We start from the raw sequence: 17,571 nt of genomic DNA on the forward strand, positions 1-17,571 counted from the left end.
TCCAATCAAAACATTGCACATTCGATTGCACACTCGGGTGATGGTCTGTGCAGAGATTACACATTCTCCCTGTGTCTGCGTGGACCTCCTCCGGTGCTCCGGTTACCTCCCACAGTCCAAAGATGTGCAGGTTAGACAGATTGGCCATGCTAAAATGCCCCATAGAGACCAGGGATGTGTGAGTTAGCCACGTGGGGTAACGAAGATAGGGTTGGAGGCTAGGTTTGGGTGAGGTGCTCTTTGGAGGGTCAGTGGACACTCGCTGGGCCGAATGGCCTTGTGTAGGGATTAGATGACTATATTATCCAATCATATTCAATCTATTATTCAATCATATTCAATTCTAATAACCCATAATGATCAAAAACCCTACACTGTCCTTTTTCATGCATATATATAATAACTCTATTGTTTTGTAATTGAGCCTGGAAAGGAAAGCATCAAAGCATTGCACGTTATGACCAAATATATACATATATCATACACACAATGCAGTGTTGACAGCTCCACATATGGAAACGTGAATTGTCACTTGTATGTCATTCCTCAACTTTTCTTTCTGCAATAAAATGAAAAACACAACAATGAACCTGCAGATGTTTTCATTTCGAATTTAAAACTGCACTCATTGAGGAGGAGATAATAAAAGTTGGTATGGAGCACGAACTATGAAGGCAGAATGTGAGGGGCAGCATTGGTGAGGATGGGGAGCAGGCGAAGCTATGAGGACGGGGTGTGGAGATGTGAGGGTGGGAAGTGGGATTGGTGAAGTTGGTTAGTGGGGTCAGGAGCTGTGAGGGTGGGGATGGGAACTGTGAGAGTGAGGAGTAGGGGGAAGCTCTGAGAGTGGTAATGGGGGGGCAGGAGCTGTGAGGGCAGGGGTGGGAGCTGTGAGGGCAGGGGTGGGAGCTGTGAGGGTGGGGAGTGGGAGCTGTGAGGACAAGGATTGGGAGATTTGAGGATGGGTAGTGGGGTCAGGAGCTTTGAGTGTGGGATTTGGGGGGGGAATCTGTGAGGATGGGGATGGGAGCTGTGAGGGTGGGGGAGTGTGGGATTTGAGAATGGGTACTGAGACTGGGAGCTGTGAGGGTGGGATTTGGGGAGTAGGAGCTGTGAGGGTGGGGCGGGATGGGAGCTGTGAGGGTGGGGGGAGTGTGGGATTTGAGAATGGGTACTGAGACTGGGAGCTGTGAGGGTGGGATTTGGGGGGGGAATCTGTGAGGATGGGGATGGGAGCTGTGAGGGTGGGATTTGGGGAGTAGGAGCTGTGAGGGTGGGGCGGGATGGGAGCTGTGAGGGTGGGGGAGTGTGGGATTTGAGAATGGGTACTGAGACTGGGAGCTGTGAGTGTGGGATTTGGGGGGGGAATCTGTGAGGATGGGGATGGGAGCTGTGAGGGTGGGGGAGTGGGAGATTTGAGAATGGGTACTGAAGCTGGGAGCTGTGAGGGGGGGATTTGGGGAGTAGGAGCTGTGAGGGTGGGGGAATGGAAGCTGTGAGGGTGGGGGGAGTGTGGGATTTGAGAATGGGTACTGAGACTGGGAGCTGTGAGGGTGGGATTTGGGGAATGGATGCTGTGAGGGTAAGGTACAGCAGCTGTGAGGTGAAGAGTGAGAGTTGTGAGGGTGGGTGTAGGAGCTGTCCAATACAGGGAGTTGGGGGAAGGGGTCAGGAGCTGTGAACATGTGCGTTCAGAGGACGGGCTGTGAGAGTGGGTATTCACGGAGGACAGAGAGTAAAGCAAGCTAAGAGTTGTGAGGGTAGAGAGTTTGGAGGCAGGAGCTGTCTAAGAATGAAAGAAAAACACAAATGAGATGATGACCATAGTGTTCAAGTGGATTTTATGTAAAATCACGTACAATAATGCAAAGTGATAATCTGAAATTAAGTGCAGACTAACCTGAGTCCTTGTTGAAGAATCGTGAAAACTACTGATGCCAGATTTCTGACCAACCAATTAACCAGTATTAACCAGCCACCTCCAGTACAAATCCAGATCAAAACTACTAGATGTTGGTCTGATTTGAAATGGTTTTCATTGTGGCACAGATATCACCTCATGGTTTATTAAAGCTTATTTAGTGAGCAGCATGGTAAACATTAAGGAGCTTTCAGATTCCAGCCTTGGCCTATATGGATTGCTTGTTCACAGCTGACTGGGAGATTCTATTTGACCTCCACAGTCCTGGATGGGGGGGATAACATTGGTCAGTTACCACAGCTAAATTGTCATGTTTTCTCAGGCAGGGGTTGGGAACTATCAAAATATTCATATTCTTTTGTCAAAATACATTCAGATGTAAATTTCTTCAGATGTATAATCACAGCAGGAAGTGAAAAAGTTGCAGTCTACCAACTCCAATGTATCTGGGTCAAGTGCAGCACCATTCTGAAGTGACAAGTTTATCTCCTTTCAGTAACATTTGTGAGAAGTTTTCTACAACAGCTCCATCTGTAGGTGGCTGACTCCTGGCTCCAGTATCACATTGCAACATGTTTTGTAGCAGACTTGGGGAAAGGTGCCAGATAAGAACCCAATTATAGTGAAGACTATAAGTTCCAGCACATCCTTGGATCAATACATGCTGTTGCCTTGGTAGTGGGCAACAGGACAATGTCTATGAAAACATTTTATGTCCACCAGATATTAAAACAACTCCACAGAGGCCGATATTCCGTCACCCTTTATTTACACATGCACAGTACTTGACACTGGTCTGGCTTCTCAGAGACAACTCTCAGAGAGGACAGAACCTCAGGCACTTCTGTTTATATCTGTCAGCCAGGGCTCCCTGATTGAGACTGTTAACCTGATCCAATCAGGGAGCTCCTATTCTTTGGGGTCCACCTGGCTGACCTCGTTATAATCATTACAGACATAGTGATGAGATCATCTTAATGTTCTGCCTGCCCTTTTGTGAAATACTCTAGGTATGTTGTCAATGTTTTTAAAAATGCGCACTTTCTCGGATGGTGGCTGTAGAATTTGAATTTATTATACCATGTGCAGGATTGTTCCTTAATAAATGCCCTTCTATCTTAAACCATTTAACATTAGGCTAGATTTGAACTGTTAGGTCTAGTGTCATGTCAGTTGGATCAGACCCACATCACAGTGTGTTCAGTCTGACAGTCTAATCAGGTGCTGTCTATTATCTGACAACCATACCATCAGGAGCAATCAATACTGTAGCAAACTGCTGTTACAAATAACTGCCTCATCACAAAAGCAGCAACAGCAGGAGTAATAGAAGCCCTTCATATTGTAGAGGCGGGGGAGGGGCGGTGGGAATGAAAAGCCTTGTCGAAAATTTCATTTTCCTCATTTCAGAGAGCGAGAGCCAAGGACATGCAAGTTCTGGGCCTCCTCCCAATGCACAATCCTAGCCACCCAACACCTGGAGGAAGAACACCTCACCTTCCACCTTATGACCCTCCAACCACATGGCATCAACATCGACTCCACCAGTTTCCAAATCTCTCCTCCCCCCCCCAACCTCATCCCAGATCCAACCTTCCAACTTGGCACCACCCTCTTGAACCGTACTATCTGTCCATCTTTTTCCCACCTATCCTCTCCACCCTCCCCTCCAACCTATCACTATCATCCCTCCTGTGCATCTACCTATCACTTTCCCAGATACATTAGCCCCACCCCCCACCCCCTCCCTTCTGTTTATCTCTCAGCTCCCTTCCCCCCCAACATTCCTGATGAAGGGCTTATGCCTGAAACGTTGATTCTCCTGCTCCTTGGATGCTGCCTCACCTGATGTACTTCTCCTTTGCCACACTCTGATCTCCAGAATCTGCAGTCTTCGCTTTCTCCTATGCAAGAGTTAGGCGAAAAATCGAGGACTGCGTGAATAGAGAAAATCAGCAAGTGTTCTGTGGCTTAATTGCTATCACTGAACTCGCATTGGAAAGTATGCCCCTCATGTGTGAGCACGGTGGATGGCACCTTCCCAGTCACTGAACGATGTGGCCAATAATGAGAAAGGTGATCAGCACTAAGAAGATTCCTGATGTCAAGAGCCAAACAGTCCCATTAGCATGCATTAAGATCTTTGCTTTTATGCCATTTCACCTCATCAATATGTAGTTTCGTTGCTTCCATCCACTACATAGAAACAAGGTGAGAATTCCCGACATGAAAGTCAGAGCAGGTACCTGGTGACTCCAGTTTGCCATTTGCTCCTCTGGACCTCCGTCTTGAACATAGGTCACCGACATCTCAGAGCGTGCTCCGTGGACAGTGACTGCACACGCAAGGTGCCAATTATCCTCTAACCAACATGTTCCAGCCAAATAAAATGAACTGTGCGCTTAGACTTAGACAATAGCATTGGTGCCAGTAATCCTGGGAGGTCCTGACAGTGCCCTAATCTTCTGTCCACAGTGAGTGGGGGATGCAATGAGATGGATGTCATAGGGGATTGGTCCATAGCTAATGAAGCAAGGCTGGGAAAATAGCGTGAGAAAACTCAGTTGGTCTCACAAAGAGAAACCCTCTTTGCAAATTCACCAAAATTAAGACTTAGGCAATTTAAAAATTCCACCCTCTGATACCATCCACGGTGAAATAAACTGCAGATTCTCTTGATCGGTGAAGCGCTGTCTGGAGGGCTCCTCCACGTAAATCAGGAATAGGTACATTAAAGCTGAGGTTTGAATCAGCCATTAATCTTGCATGAGGTAAGATGGAAGACTGAGAATTGACTAAACTACCTCGATATGCAACTCTGAGACTGTGATTATTGTACTGAATGGCTGCCACCCATTGCGTCTCATTAGTTTACTCGTACATAATGTTAGCAAATAAAAAGGTGCATTGAACCACTCCATTGACCCCTATGCCAGTGCACTTCTTCAACTTTGAAATGAATGTTCGTAAATGTGAGCTGGTATTTATGTACCTTTCTCGCTTACAAATCAAATTGAGAAATTGATGTTTCCTGGATGCTTTGTTCTCCTTCATGCCACTTTATATTTAAAATGGCTGCATTTGGGCAGTGTCCCACCAGCCCATTGAACAAAACGATCAGAGAAAAGCTAAAAACAGGTGTCAATGTATAAATACCACTTTCTAATGTTCTTCCAGCAATTCAGATTTGTCAAGCTTTAAAGAAAGAAAGTTTGCATTTTGGGATTTGAATGTTTGAAAATGAATGCCTATGTCCCAATACCAAAGTACATCTTTTTGGTTGTATGCACCTGATACAGCATAGAGCCAGAAGATCTAGAATAAGTACCTTTTGTTGGTTGACTTCAATATTTTTTGTCTCCTCTTTCAGTTCCTGGCCAACCAATTAACTTCAAAGCTACTCCTAAGTCTGAAACCAGTATTGAGTTGCAATGGACTGCACCCAGAGAGGAGAAAATCATCAGCTATGAGCTTTACTATCGTGATGAAGAGCTAGGAAAGGAGGTAAGAAAGTGATCCAATTTAGCAGCAGGCTGAAATACTCATTTGGTCTAAATCCCATTTTCAACTGTCTGCATTGCATTTCTTAAGAAATGTTGCACAAGACTCATAGAGTTGGGAAGGCTGATCTATTAGTGTGAGTAGAAAATGGGTTGAAGGATAGAAAACTGAACAGGAATAAATGGGCAATTTTCAGCTTGGTAGGTTCTTATTAGTGAGACGCCATAAGCATTGATCCTGGGCCCTCAGCTATTTATGAAAGATGTTAGTGACTCAGGTAAGGGACTGAGTTTAACTTATCTAGATTTGCTAATGATACAAAGCTCGATGTGAATGTAAGCAGTGAAGAGGACAGAAAGGGTTGAAGTTTAGTTACTGTGTCCCGACCCCACGATACAGAGGAAACCCTGATGAAGAATTCGCAAAATGTCAGTGTCAGTACCCACAAGGCAGTTTTCAAGGAGACTGGGACTTAACCAGGCCTGATAGAATAGCTTCCAGCACTCTACAGTAAACTAGCCCAATGCCAACAGTGGAGACTGCCTAGATAGGGGACTAAAGAAGAAACTTCGAAAGGTTAAAAGTTTTTTAAAAAGTTGTGGCAGCTGTCAGGTTGTCAGAAAGGGAGGCCTGTGGGCCTCTGGCAAAAGGGGCTGGGGAGGAGGGCATTAAATTCACTGAGGCACTGATGGCCCCATTGATATTCTGCCAGGACTTCACCACAATTTATCATCCCGACTTCAGCTCCAGTCTGCAAAATTCCAGATGGAATGTGTCATGGCGGGCAAGTTAAATAGCCCCATTGGCTACCTGCTGGTGATAGACAGGTCATTGTGACTGCACCCTGATCCAGCTTCAGCCTGAATGGAGATTGCCTGTCCGTGAGACCATGGCTGCAGACCCACACATTATCTGGAAGAGAGAGATTACGGCTTTGCCCACCCCCAGGTACCATCCCCTGCCACCCTCTGAATTAAAATATTCAGCCCAAGAGAAATGTGGGCAGGTTCTGGTGATTGGGCAACAAGTTGGCAGATGGAACGTAACTGGAGGATATGAGATGATTCACTTTTGGAGGAGGAAGAGAAATACTGAATATCTTTTAAACGGTGAGAGACTATCAGTGTTGGTGTTCAGAGAGAGTAGTGCAGTGGAGTTAAATTGCAAGAGTAAGGAAACCCTTCTGCAATCAGACAGAGCCTCGATGAGGCCACACCTAGTATTTGGTCTTCATATCTGCAAGGTGCTGCATTTTGGGAAAGCAAATCTTAGCAAGGCTTATACACTTGATCTATATGGACTTCAGTAAAGCATTTGACAAGGTTCCCCATGGGAGATTGGTTAGCAAGGTTAGATCTCATCGAATGCATGGAGAACTAGTCATTTGGATACAGAACTGGCTCAAAAGTAGAAGACAGAGGGTGGTGGTGGAGGGTTGTTTTTCAGACTGGAGGCCTGTGACCAGTGGAGTGCCACAAGGATCGGTGCTGGGCCCTCTACTTTTTGTCATTTACATAAATGATTTGGATGTGAGCATAAGAGGTACAGTTAGTAAGTTTGCAGATGACACAAAAATTGGAGGTGTAGTGGACAGCGAAGAGGGTTACCTCAGATTACAACAGGATCTGGACCAGATGGGCCAATGGGCTGAGAAGTGGTAGATGGAGTTTAATTCAGATAAATGTGAGGTGCTGCACTTTGGGAAAGCAAATCTTAGCAGAACTTATACACTTAATGGCAAGGTCCTAGGGAGTGTTGCTGAACAAAGAGACCTTGGAGTGCATGTGCATAGCACCTCGAAAGTGGAATCGCAGGTAGATAGGATAGTGAAGAAGGCGTTTGGTATGCTTTCCTTTATTGGTCAAAATATTGAGTACAGGAGTTGGGAGGTCATGTTGCGGCTGTACAGGACATTGGTTAGGCCACTGTTGGAATATTGTGTGGAATTCTGGTCTCCTTCCTATTGGAAAGATGTTGTGAAATTTGAAAGGGTTCAGAAAAGATTTACAAGGATGTTGCCAGGGTTGGAGGATTTGAGCTACAGGGAGAGGCTGAACAGGCTGGGGCTGTTTTCCCTGGAGCATCGGAGGCTGAGGGGTGACCTCACAGAGGTTTACAAAATTATGAGGGGCATCGATAGGCTAAATAGGCAAAGTCTTTTCCCTGGGGTGGGGGAGTCCAGAACTGGAGGGCATGGGTCTAGAGTGTGAGGGGAAAGATATAAAAGAGACCTATGGGGTAACTTTTTCACACCCGTGTATGGAATGAGCTGCCAGAGGATGTGCTGGAGGCTGGTATAATTGCAACATTTAAAAGGCATTTGGATGGGTATATGAATAGGAAGGGTTTGGAGGGATATGGGCCGGGTGCTGGGCAGGTGGGACCAGATTGGGTTGGGATATCTGGTCGGCATATATGAGTTGGTATGAAGGGTCTGTTTCTGTGCTGTATGTCTCTATGACTCTCTATCTAAAGAAAGCTACAGTATTGTTGCTTTTGGGGTTTGCAATGAAACTTTGCTGCGTTGACTGGAATGAGAGGGTTGATTTATTTTGGGAAATCTTGGATAATGGGTTTATATTTTCAGGGGTTTGGAAAATGATCAAGAGTTGTTTTGAAGCATATAAAAATCCGTGAGGACTAGACCGTGTAAATACTGCGAGGGTGTTTCCCCTGGATGAATAGTACTGAACCAGGGTTCACACTGTCTTGTGATTAACGAGAACTCGTCAATGCGATGCACTTTGATTTCCAAAAGACGTTTGACCAGGTGTCACATCTAAATATGACCTCATGGCATGGGGGCTAACATCTGGATAACATGGATGGAGGACAGGTTAGCTAACAACAGTCAGAGATTATACACAAATGAGCCATTTTTGTGTTTGTATACTATAGGAATTTGTGCTGAGCCCTCATCTATTTGCAGGCTATATCAATGACCTGGATGAAGAGAGCAAATGTATAGTGGCTCAATTTGCTGATTACACAAAAGTAGGTAGGAAAGTAAGTTTTGGAAAAGAGTAAAGGGATATAGACAGCTTAAGTGAAACAGCAAAGGTTTGGCAGGTTGACGACATGTTGGAAAATGTGAACTTGTCCTCTTTGGAAGGAAGTCTGGGAAAACAACATGTTACTTAAATGGAGAGAAATTGCAGAACTCTGTAGTGCAGAGGGATTTGGATGTTCTGGTACTTGACTCATATAAAGTTAGTTTACAGGTACAGGAAGTAATTAAGATGGTCAATGGAATGTTGTCATTTATTGTCATTTAGAGCATAAAAGAAGGGATGTTGTGTTACAGATGTTGAAATCATCAGTAAGATCACATCTGAAGTATTGTGAACAGTTTTGGTCTCCTTATTTAAGAAAGGATGTAAAATCTTTAAAAGGAGTCCAGAGAATGTTCTCTCCTGGGTTGAAGGATGTATTTTATGAGAAAATGGGCCAGCCCTGAATTATTTGGGGTTTAGAAGAATGAGGAGTGAAGAATATAAAATCCTGAAGGGACTTAATAGAGTGAATGGTGAAAATAAATTTCTTTTTGTGGGAAAGACTAGAACTAAGCAACACAGTTAAAAAATAAGTCATCTATTTACATCTCGTATGGTCATAACTCTGTGGTTCTGTTTTCTCCCGACAGTAGAATCAATAGAATCATAGAATCCTTACACTGTGGAAGCAGGCCTTTCGGGTTTAGTACCACCTGACTGTCTGTGTAGAATTTGCACATTCTCCCCGTGCCCATGTGACTTTCCTCCAGGTACTCCGGTTTCCTCGGATAGTGCTGAAAATGTGTTGCTGGAAAAGTGCAGCAGGTCAGGCAAAATCCAAGGAACAGGAGAATCGACGTTTCGGGCATAAGCCCTTCTTCAGGCTTATGCCCGAAACGTCGATTCTCCTGTTCCTTGGATGCTGCCTGACCAACTGCGCTTTTCTAGCAACACATTTTCAGCTCTGATCTCCAGCATCTGCAGACCTCACTTTCTCCTCTGTGAGCTGAATGGACTGCTTCCACACAGTAGTGATTCTATGATTCTAACATATTTTGTCCACTACAGCATTACATTTAAATTTAATAATTGAGAGAAAGCCACTTATTTGTAGTGTACAGAAAACCACCTACAGCAACTAATAACATCTCAGTGACTAAAGAATGAGAATATCTGAAAATGATCCGAACAATCATATGCTTTGATTATAAAAATAAGATTGCTACTTTGATCAGATTTGACCAGGCTTTAAAGGATTACACAATACACTTCAGCAGCTAAATAATTATTCTTTATTTAGTGTAATGCTACCCTGAGAGGTTTCAGAAAAGACTTACAATGATCTTGCTGGTATTGGAGGGTTTGAGCTATAGGGTGACGTTGAATTGGCTGTGGCTATTTTCCTGGAGTGTCATAGGCTGGACGGGTGACCTTGTAGCGGTTTATAAAATCATGAGGGACATGGATAGGGTAAATAACCAAAGTCTATTCCTCAGGGTCGGGGAATCAATAGGTTTAAAGTGAGAAGGGAAAGTTTTAAACAGGACCTAAGGGGCAACATTTTCATACAGAGGGTGGTGCATGTATGGATTGAGCTGCCAGAGGACATGGGGGAGGCTGATACAATTACAAGATTTAAAAGGCATCTGAATGGATATATGAATAGCAAAGGTTTAGAGGGATATGGGCCAGGTGCTGGTAAATGGAACTCGATTCATTTGGGATATCTGGTTGGCATGGATGAGTTGGACCCAAGAGTCTGTTTCCATGGTGAATATCTCTACAATATGACAAGATATCAACTAATATCTAATCTTGAAATGTTGCGTCAACAACTCTTATGTCAAATGCATATGGATGTCTCTTTTCCGCAGGAAGTGATAACCTTTCAGCCAAGCACTGCATACAGTGTGACCGGGCTACGTCCGAACACTCTGTACTATTTCCGTTTGGCTGCACGCTCTGAACATGGCCTTGGTGTCTTCACCTCCCAGATCTCTGCACGGACCCTCCAGGCCAGTAGGTTTCATTCCATGTTCATCTGTTAGAATACTATCAGAGCAAAGGATGCTGGGATTTTATGTAAACTACAAGCCAAGCAGCCATGTTAAAAATTGACATGGCAACTGTTTACACCTATTCAATTTTTTTTAAAAAACTGAGTAAACTTTTGTTTTTAAAAATATTTTCAATTAAAAATTAAAATTTGAATTAAGGTTTTTAAATTTGTAGATTTTTTTTTAATCTACTCAGACAGATTGGACCCATGACTCCTTATTTCAAATGCTTTGCTATTGAGAATACATTAGCAAAATCAATATAGACAATCAAACCAAATTACAGTGGGCACTGGTCCAGATAGCAAACCTATCCATACCTTGGCAATGTTTTACTAAGCTCAGCCAAATAGCTTGGAAGTTTTGGATCTGGATTGCTATTACAGATTTGTGCTGTAAGGATGGTGCGAAGGGAATTGTTACATTAAATTCGATCAAAGTTGAATGTTGCAGACTGAAATTTCTTACCTTTATGGAGGAGAAAAATCCATTCCCACCAATCCTACTTTCTCCAAATGTTTTTATTCTGTGTGGAATTGAATCATTTGAAACAAAATGGAGATCCAGAGCGAGTAATGCTAGTGCTTTCCAGAAATTGTTTGACCTTCAGAACCAGGATGCATTCCCCTCTGGAACCTCATCCAACTTGCAAAATCAGCAGTGCTAATGAACTGCAGATCTCAGTTGTTTGTCCTGTGTCCCTGAGCAGGGTTGACTCTCCAAAAGCACAGAACTATTGACTATGTAAACAAGGTCTCTAACTGAACAAGGATATTTTTTGTGAACACCCTTTATTGCAATGAACTGTGTGTCATTTAGATAATTCTGTAAATGAATGGTGAAGTAAATACTAATGGTCTCTTCATGCATCATGCAGTCATTAGTAATACGCTCCCTTTTTTCAACAATGTACCGGTTTAATCCATTCATATTTATGTGGCAAAAAATTCAAGTTACGTTTCAGCAGTAAATTAAATTCCTGAAAATACCCCAAAAGAATGTTTGCCTTTACCTCATCATGCAATCCCAGCAGCCTCTTCTCTGTGTCAGTTTGAGGAGATTCATTTTTGGTATCTGTTGTTAGCAGCTCAGCAACTTCCAGTTGGGTTTTGGATCAAGCAGAATAATAATTGTTTCTTAAGGCAATGAGTTAGAGATCATTTCTTCCTCGTGGTTTCTTAGGGGACTTGACTACTCATCATATAAGACATTGGAGATGATTTCAGGCAGTGCAAAGGCGTGGGACTGGAATGTGAGCTGATCCTAACTGGCAATGCAGAATGCCCCCTAGGTGCCAGTCCGTATGTTGGGTGCTATGAGGAGGGGGGTGGTGAGTGTGAGAGATAGTGCTGTTAGATTGCAGTTGCCTTTGATGGGGTTGGACTGAAATGCAAAAGTGGCCCTTCATGTAGTTGGGGTAAGAATGAGTCAAAAAAACATTAATGTTAGTTCCTCCGTACGGGAGGAGTGCACGGGAGCAACTCAGAGCTGGCATGGGATGATCAAGACATGAGAGACACCTCACCTGGATTAAGGAAATAGAAAACAAATCCTTGTATGGGAGAAAAGGGAGGCGCGAACGTTTCTCCAGGTTGTTATAGGAGGGAGGGAGGTGAATGGAATATTCTTTTGGACCTGGGAAAGAAGTGTCTACCTCCATTTGTTGGATATGGGGAGATGTAAGAGAAGCACACAAAAGCAACTGGAGGGTGTCTGGGCTGCGTTTGGAAGGCAGATTGGGCAGAGGTCTCAGTGAGAAGGATGAGGTGATTCTTGAATGAGTGAGATATATGATGAACATTCAACTGGGTTGGTAGGAAGAGGGAAGGAACTAGCATCCCTGGTTGGCATTCTCTCATACAGAATCGCCAAGTAAGGATTTAACTAGTATGGCTTACATTTTATCACTGTTTCTTAGTAGGGTTCTTAAGGCATCTGCTAGTTGGTGGATCACCAGTACATGTTTTGTAGAGGACTGGACTGTATTGAACTAAAGGAGAAAAAGACAATTAATTGAAATTTAACCAATGTTCATTTTTAGTTTAATGGATTCCACTGTAAATGAAGTGTATCCTGTGATTATTTGATCACAATTTTGACAAAGTCCAATAAGTATGGCTAATGTACACGTCCTGCTGCTGCATATCACTTCCAAATCACATCACTGTTTACCTCATCATCACAATCATTTCACCCCATGTTGAACCATGGACTAGTTCAAGAATAAAAGTCAGCATTGAATACTGAAGTTTTCTATAATTTTTTTTTCCCTGAATTCTACTGGTGTGGATCAATTTGGAGTTCAGGTTTTACCATGACAGGTAAGTGCACCAACAGCCCTTGGAACAGGAGCAGTCAGGCTTGTTTAAATGACCACAAAATCATTTAGACCATTTCGGAATTTCAAACTAAGATCTTTCAATTAAGTGATGATCCAGATGTTGGAGACGTGACTACACTCAGCTCCAAGAACAGCCCCATCGTAGAATGAGGAAATATGTTTCTTGTTACAAACAGGTTCAAACCAAGTGCCAGACATTTCTCTTCCCAACTTTCTCTCTTACACAAACTGAGATACATAAAGAAAAGCAGAGAGCCATATACTGTTGTGTGATTTTCCTATTTCTAAAAGCCTTTCACATCCAACAGAGAGACATTCACCAAAGAAACTACAAGGCTGTGTATCAACACAAAGACACACTTGACCTTGCATTCCATTTTATTATTTGGTATATCACTTGGCAGCAGATGTAATTGCCACAAGGGCTGGCTGTTGAAACATATTTATCCCATCCCTGACTTTTCCAAAATAATTCCAGCACCGAAGTTTCTTCGGTTGAATATTTAATAGGTGTTTCTTCTAAGTCTAATGAGGGTCCGTGCAAAATTGGCCAAAGTAAAACTCATTGCTCTGGAAGTCTCCTTGTGGGGCCGCATTATACGATGGTACTATGAGGTAAAATATTCTCTTGCATTGCCAGAAATTTCATATAGGCCGAATGTGAGAATGTATATTGGCTCAGGGTATGAACTGAAGTATACAGACCGTGACATTTTATGTGTGCTTGGTTAACTAGGTTGGGGATACTTCAGTTCTCTGGGACCAGAAAGAGGAGAAGTTATTTGGTGTCCCTGCTCCTCACTGCTGTCCAATAACTCCTAGTGACCTTTGTCCATTTTTTTGATTTTTCTTTTTTCAGTTTTTATATTGAAGTAAATCTGATTGTCCTATCATGACCTGGGGAGTGTTAGCTTATTACATGAAGAATACTTTTAATTCTGAGACTTTTCAGATTAAGAGTCAGCTTGCATAAAACTTCACTGATCCACTCTAAGAGGAATTTTGTATTTTTTCAGAAGGAAGGGGTGTATACTTTGACTTTACAAATATTTAAAATATTATCCAACTCTGATTAAGCAGAGTTTGTCCACTTCCTGCGACGTGGTCCAAACTGATTGATTGGGTGTTTAAAACTCTTCATCACTCAGACTAACAGTAAATGCACTTGGCACTAATTCAATGAAAAAGTCTGGAAGGCTGTTGTGGCACAGTGGTCATGTCCCTACCTCTGGACCAACAGGTCTGGATTTATTTCCCCAGAGGTCTGTCAAACAAGTCACTTAAAATAACTGAGAGAGTTTGAATACCTGAACATACAGATATGTAGACACTCATTGACATGTACTTATAGAAACAAGCATATGTATGAAGAAGTAAGGAACAAACATAGACAATTGTATACATGTATGTAATGACCAGTGAAGAATGGTCATATTGAACAGGAATAGACAACCAAAATAAGAATTGCTGCAGTAAGAAGCTGTCATGAAACATTAAGTTGGTTTAAGGAATCCATTAAACTAAAAAGAATATTTCCAACTGTAACCCTTTCAGTACTGAAATTTAAAAATGTGCCAATTTGCCTTCAGTCAATTGTATAGAAATTGGACTTTGACAATTAACTCTATGTACTGAAAGGACTTTACTGTTTATGACCTGGGTTTAGCTAGTTTCAGCAGAAGTCACAAGAAGGTTTTGGATTTTCACACACCCTTAATCAATAGTACCAGGTGAGTCCAGATGGAGGCAGACCAGCCAGAACGTGGTGAATGCCTGTCAAAGTCATCCTTTGATATTCGTCATGGTCGAAACAGATTTACAGGTGACATCCTCTGATACAGGCTGCTTCTAGGCAGTTCCTATCCACCCACATTTCTCTCAGCTTACCCCAATATACTTGATGAATGAGGACGTTTTCCAAATCAAAAGAGCCAGGCATATCTGCACTTTCAAGACATTTACTTCATTCACAGGTTTAAGCAAGAAGAGGGGGAGATTTGGCTCTTAACTTTCCATAGCAAGCATCAGTCCCATTCCTTATCTCTATTATTAGTTCATTATTTATTTGTGTTCTGTAATATGGGGCAACATGGTGGCTCAGTGGTTAGCGCTGCTGCCTCACAGTGCCAATAACCCAGTTTTGATTCCAGCCTTGGGCAACTGTCTGTGTGGAGTTTGTACAATCTCCTTATAGCTGCGTGGGTTTCCTCTGGGTGCTCCAGTTTTCTCCCACAATCCAAAGATGCGCAGGTTAGGTGAGTTGGCCATGCTAAATTGCCCATAGTGCTCAGGGGTATGTAGGTTAGGTGTAAATGTAGAGTAACAGGGTGGGGAAATGGAATGGCCTGGTTCCACACCATAATGATTCTATAATTCTATTCCGCCACCTTCCTCAATCCAAAATGAAGTTTGCCACTGCTCCCAGAATATGTAAGGAAATGTACATTGTTCACATATCCAAGCTTTTCTGTTTCAAACCTCCAGGTTCTCCATTGTTAACCACTCCAAAGAAATGAAATTTGTTTATGTGGCCAGGACTGTCCATCTGATTGTCACCTGTAGATTTGTTCCATGAGGTGAAATGATTGGATGCCGACGATCAAAGTGCCATGCCGGAAGGAAACTGAAGCAGAAACAGCTTCATTTATGTAAAACAGAGAGAGGTTGCTCCAAATTGGCTACTTTACTCAATAATCTGCATTGCAATTGAAGAGTTATTGGAAACAGGCATCTGCTACTGTGTGCTACTCTGTCTTTTCAGGCTATTTTCTCATTCAGAGATGGTTAAAATCAGTAAGATCAAACCCTGTTGAGATTCTCCTGACGCTGATGGATGAATGAGTAAATCACAGGGGTTAGCATTCTGCTCCCACATGGCCTGTTCCACTAGAGTGAAGTGAAAATCCTGTCTGAACTGCTGAACTTATCAAGTACTTTATATTGACAATTCTATCCCATCAGCTACTCCTTGCATTGCCTAACCAGTGATGCCACATCGTATCCATCAGATTGAATATACTAGATACTCTTAGATTACAGTGGTGAAAATCCACAATTCCTTTGCCATCTTGCTCTCATCATAACATATTGTAATAATAATTGATATTCACAATAGATAAAAGAATGTTGCATCATCAGGACACACCTCGATTCTTACACAAGCATATTTATTCAGAAATGTTTGCTGTGCTGTAAAATACTGAGGTACACATTCATATGATTGGAAATTGTATCCAACTTGGTCTACCCCATGAGGTACTCAGCGAATAAAGTCATAGAGTCGTAGAGATGTACAAAACAGAAACAGACCCTTGCGTCCAACTTGTCCATGCCAACCAAATGTCCTAAATTAATCTCGTCCCATTTGCCAGCATTTGGCCCATATTCCTCTTTAACTCTTCCTACTCATGTCCCCATCCAGATGCCTTTTAAATGTTGTAATTGTACCAGTCTCTACCATTTCCTCTAGCAGCTCCTTCCATACACACCGCACTCTCTATATGAAAGAGTTGACCCTTATATTCCTTTTATATCTTTTCCCTCACACTTTCAACTTATGCCCTTTAGTTTTGGATTTCCTACCCTGGGAAAAATACTTTGGCTAATAACCCTATCCATGCCCCTCATGATTTTATAAACCTCTATAATGTCACATCTCACACTCCAGGGAAAATAACCCCAGCCTATTCAGCCTCACCCTATGGCTCCAATCCTCCAACCCTAGCAAAATCATTGTAAATCTTTTCTGCACTCTTTCAAGTTTCACATCTTTCATATAGAAGGAGACCAGAATTGAAAGCAGTATTCCAAAAGTAGCCTAACCAATGCCCAGTACAGCTGCAACATGACCTCCCAACTCCTACACGCAATGCACTGACCAATAAAGGCAAGCATACCAAACATGTCTTCACTAATGTCATTTAACAAATTGAAATTCTGTTCATTTTAAATGAGCTTCCTCCATATTGGTTATTATAGGTTTTTACAAATCCGCAACTACCCTTAGTTTAACTTTTCTAAATCACTTCTGTGAGTAGGCAGTTATTTGGCAGCTCCAAGATGTTAGCCAATGCTGATCTCCAGTTATTAAGCAGTTATTCACAAACTAGCCAGCAGTGATTGAGAAAATGCCTCAGCACTACTGGGCAAAATTTCAAATCCATGACTTTGAACAAAACAAATTTAAGTTTCAGGCAAACCCAGTTAAGTTTTGATAGGTTCAAGATGAAACACTTTGCCTGTCCATTCCAAAAGGAACGCATTCTGGAATATTCCATGTGGGTTTTGTGGAAGCTGCTGATCCCTGAGGTCTAGAATGCTTAGTCTGCTTTACTAAGGTTTGGCCAGTTATATGCTGGGAGAGAAAGGGTAGGTTTAAAAAGACTTTGAGAGCATGCAAAGAAAGTCTTTAGTGTAAGATCTTGAAGGAATGTCAGGTACGTACCATTGGAAAATACTTCAATTTAAGCTGGACTTTAATTTCTTTATGTGTTAAGTTATTTTCTTTTTCTGTGCATGGCTCCAGGAAGTCCTGGAGTATTTTGTGGAGTCTATTTTTCTTGTTTTGTTTTTATTTTGTCCTTGGAGTGAGTACACCACTCAGCCCTCCCTTTTATATATCTTCCTCACAAAGTGTCTCAGCGTCATTCTCTATCCGAAAATTGGACACTACAAATTGTATTTCAAAGCACCCATGCACTGGTTTCAAAATATGAACGCAAACCACCTGGATTACAAGAGGTATTCCTGGTTTGTTCT

General features: G+C 42.4%; 1 protein-coding gene across 19 annotated transcripts in view; it reads left to right on the top strand.

Moving 5' to 3' along the window:
- Positions 1-17,571, top strand: part of LOC122565203 (receptor-type tyrosine-protein phosphatase S-like) — a 479,330-nt gene that overhangs the window by 315,541 nt on the left and 146,218 nt on the right. For all 19 annotated transcript variants that reach the window (XM_087976126.1, XM_087976133.1, XM_087976129.1 and 16 more), the window contains 2 exons: positions 5,292-5,425; positions 10,290-10,434. In XM_087976126.1, coding sequence (XP_087832252.1) covers positions 5,292-5,425; positions 10,290-10,434 — 279 coding nt within the window. The remainder of the gene's footprint in view (positions 1-5,291; positions 5,426-10,289; positions 10,435-17,571) is intronic.

Source organism: Chiloscyllium plagiosum, unplaced genomic scaffold (assembly GCF_037043375.1).
Source record: "Chiloscyllium plagiosum isolate Xiang-an unplaced genomic scaffold, Cpla_swu_hap1 HiC_scaffold_28, whole genome shotgun sequence".
In the NCBI taxonomy this organism is placed as follows: domain Eukaryota; kingdom Metazoa; phylum Chordata; class Chondrichthyes; order Orectolobiformes; family Hemiscylliidae; genus Chiloscyllium; species Chiloscyllium plagiosum.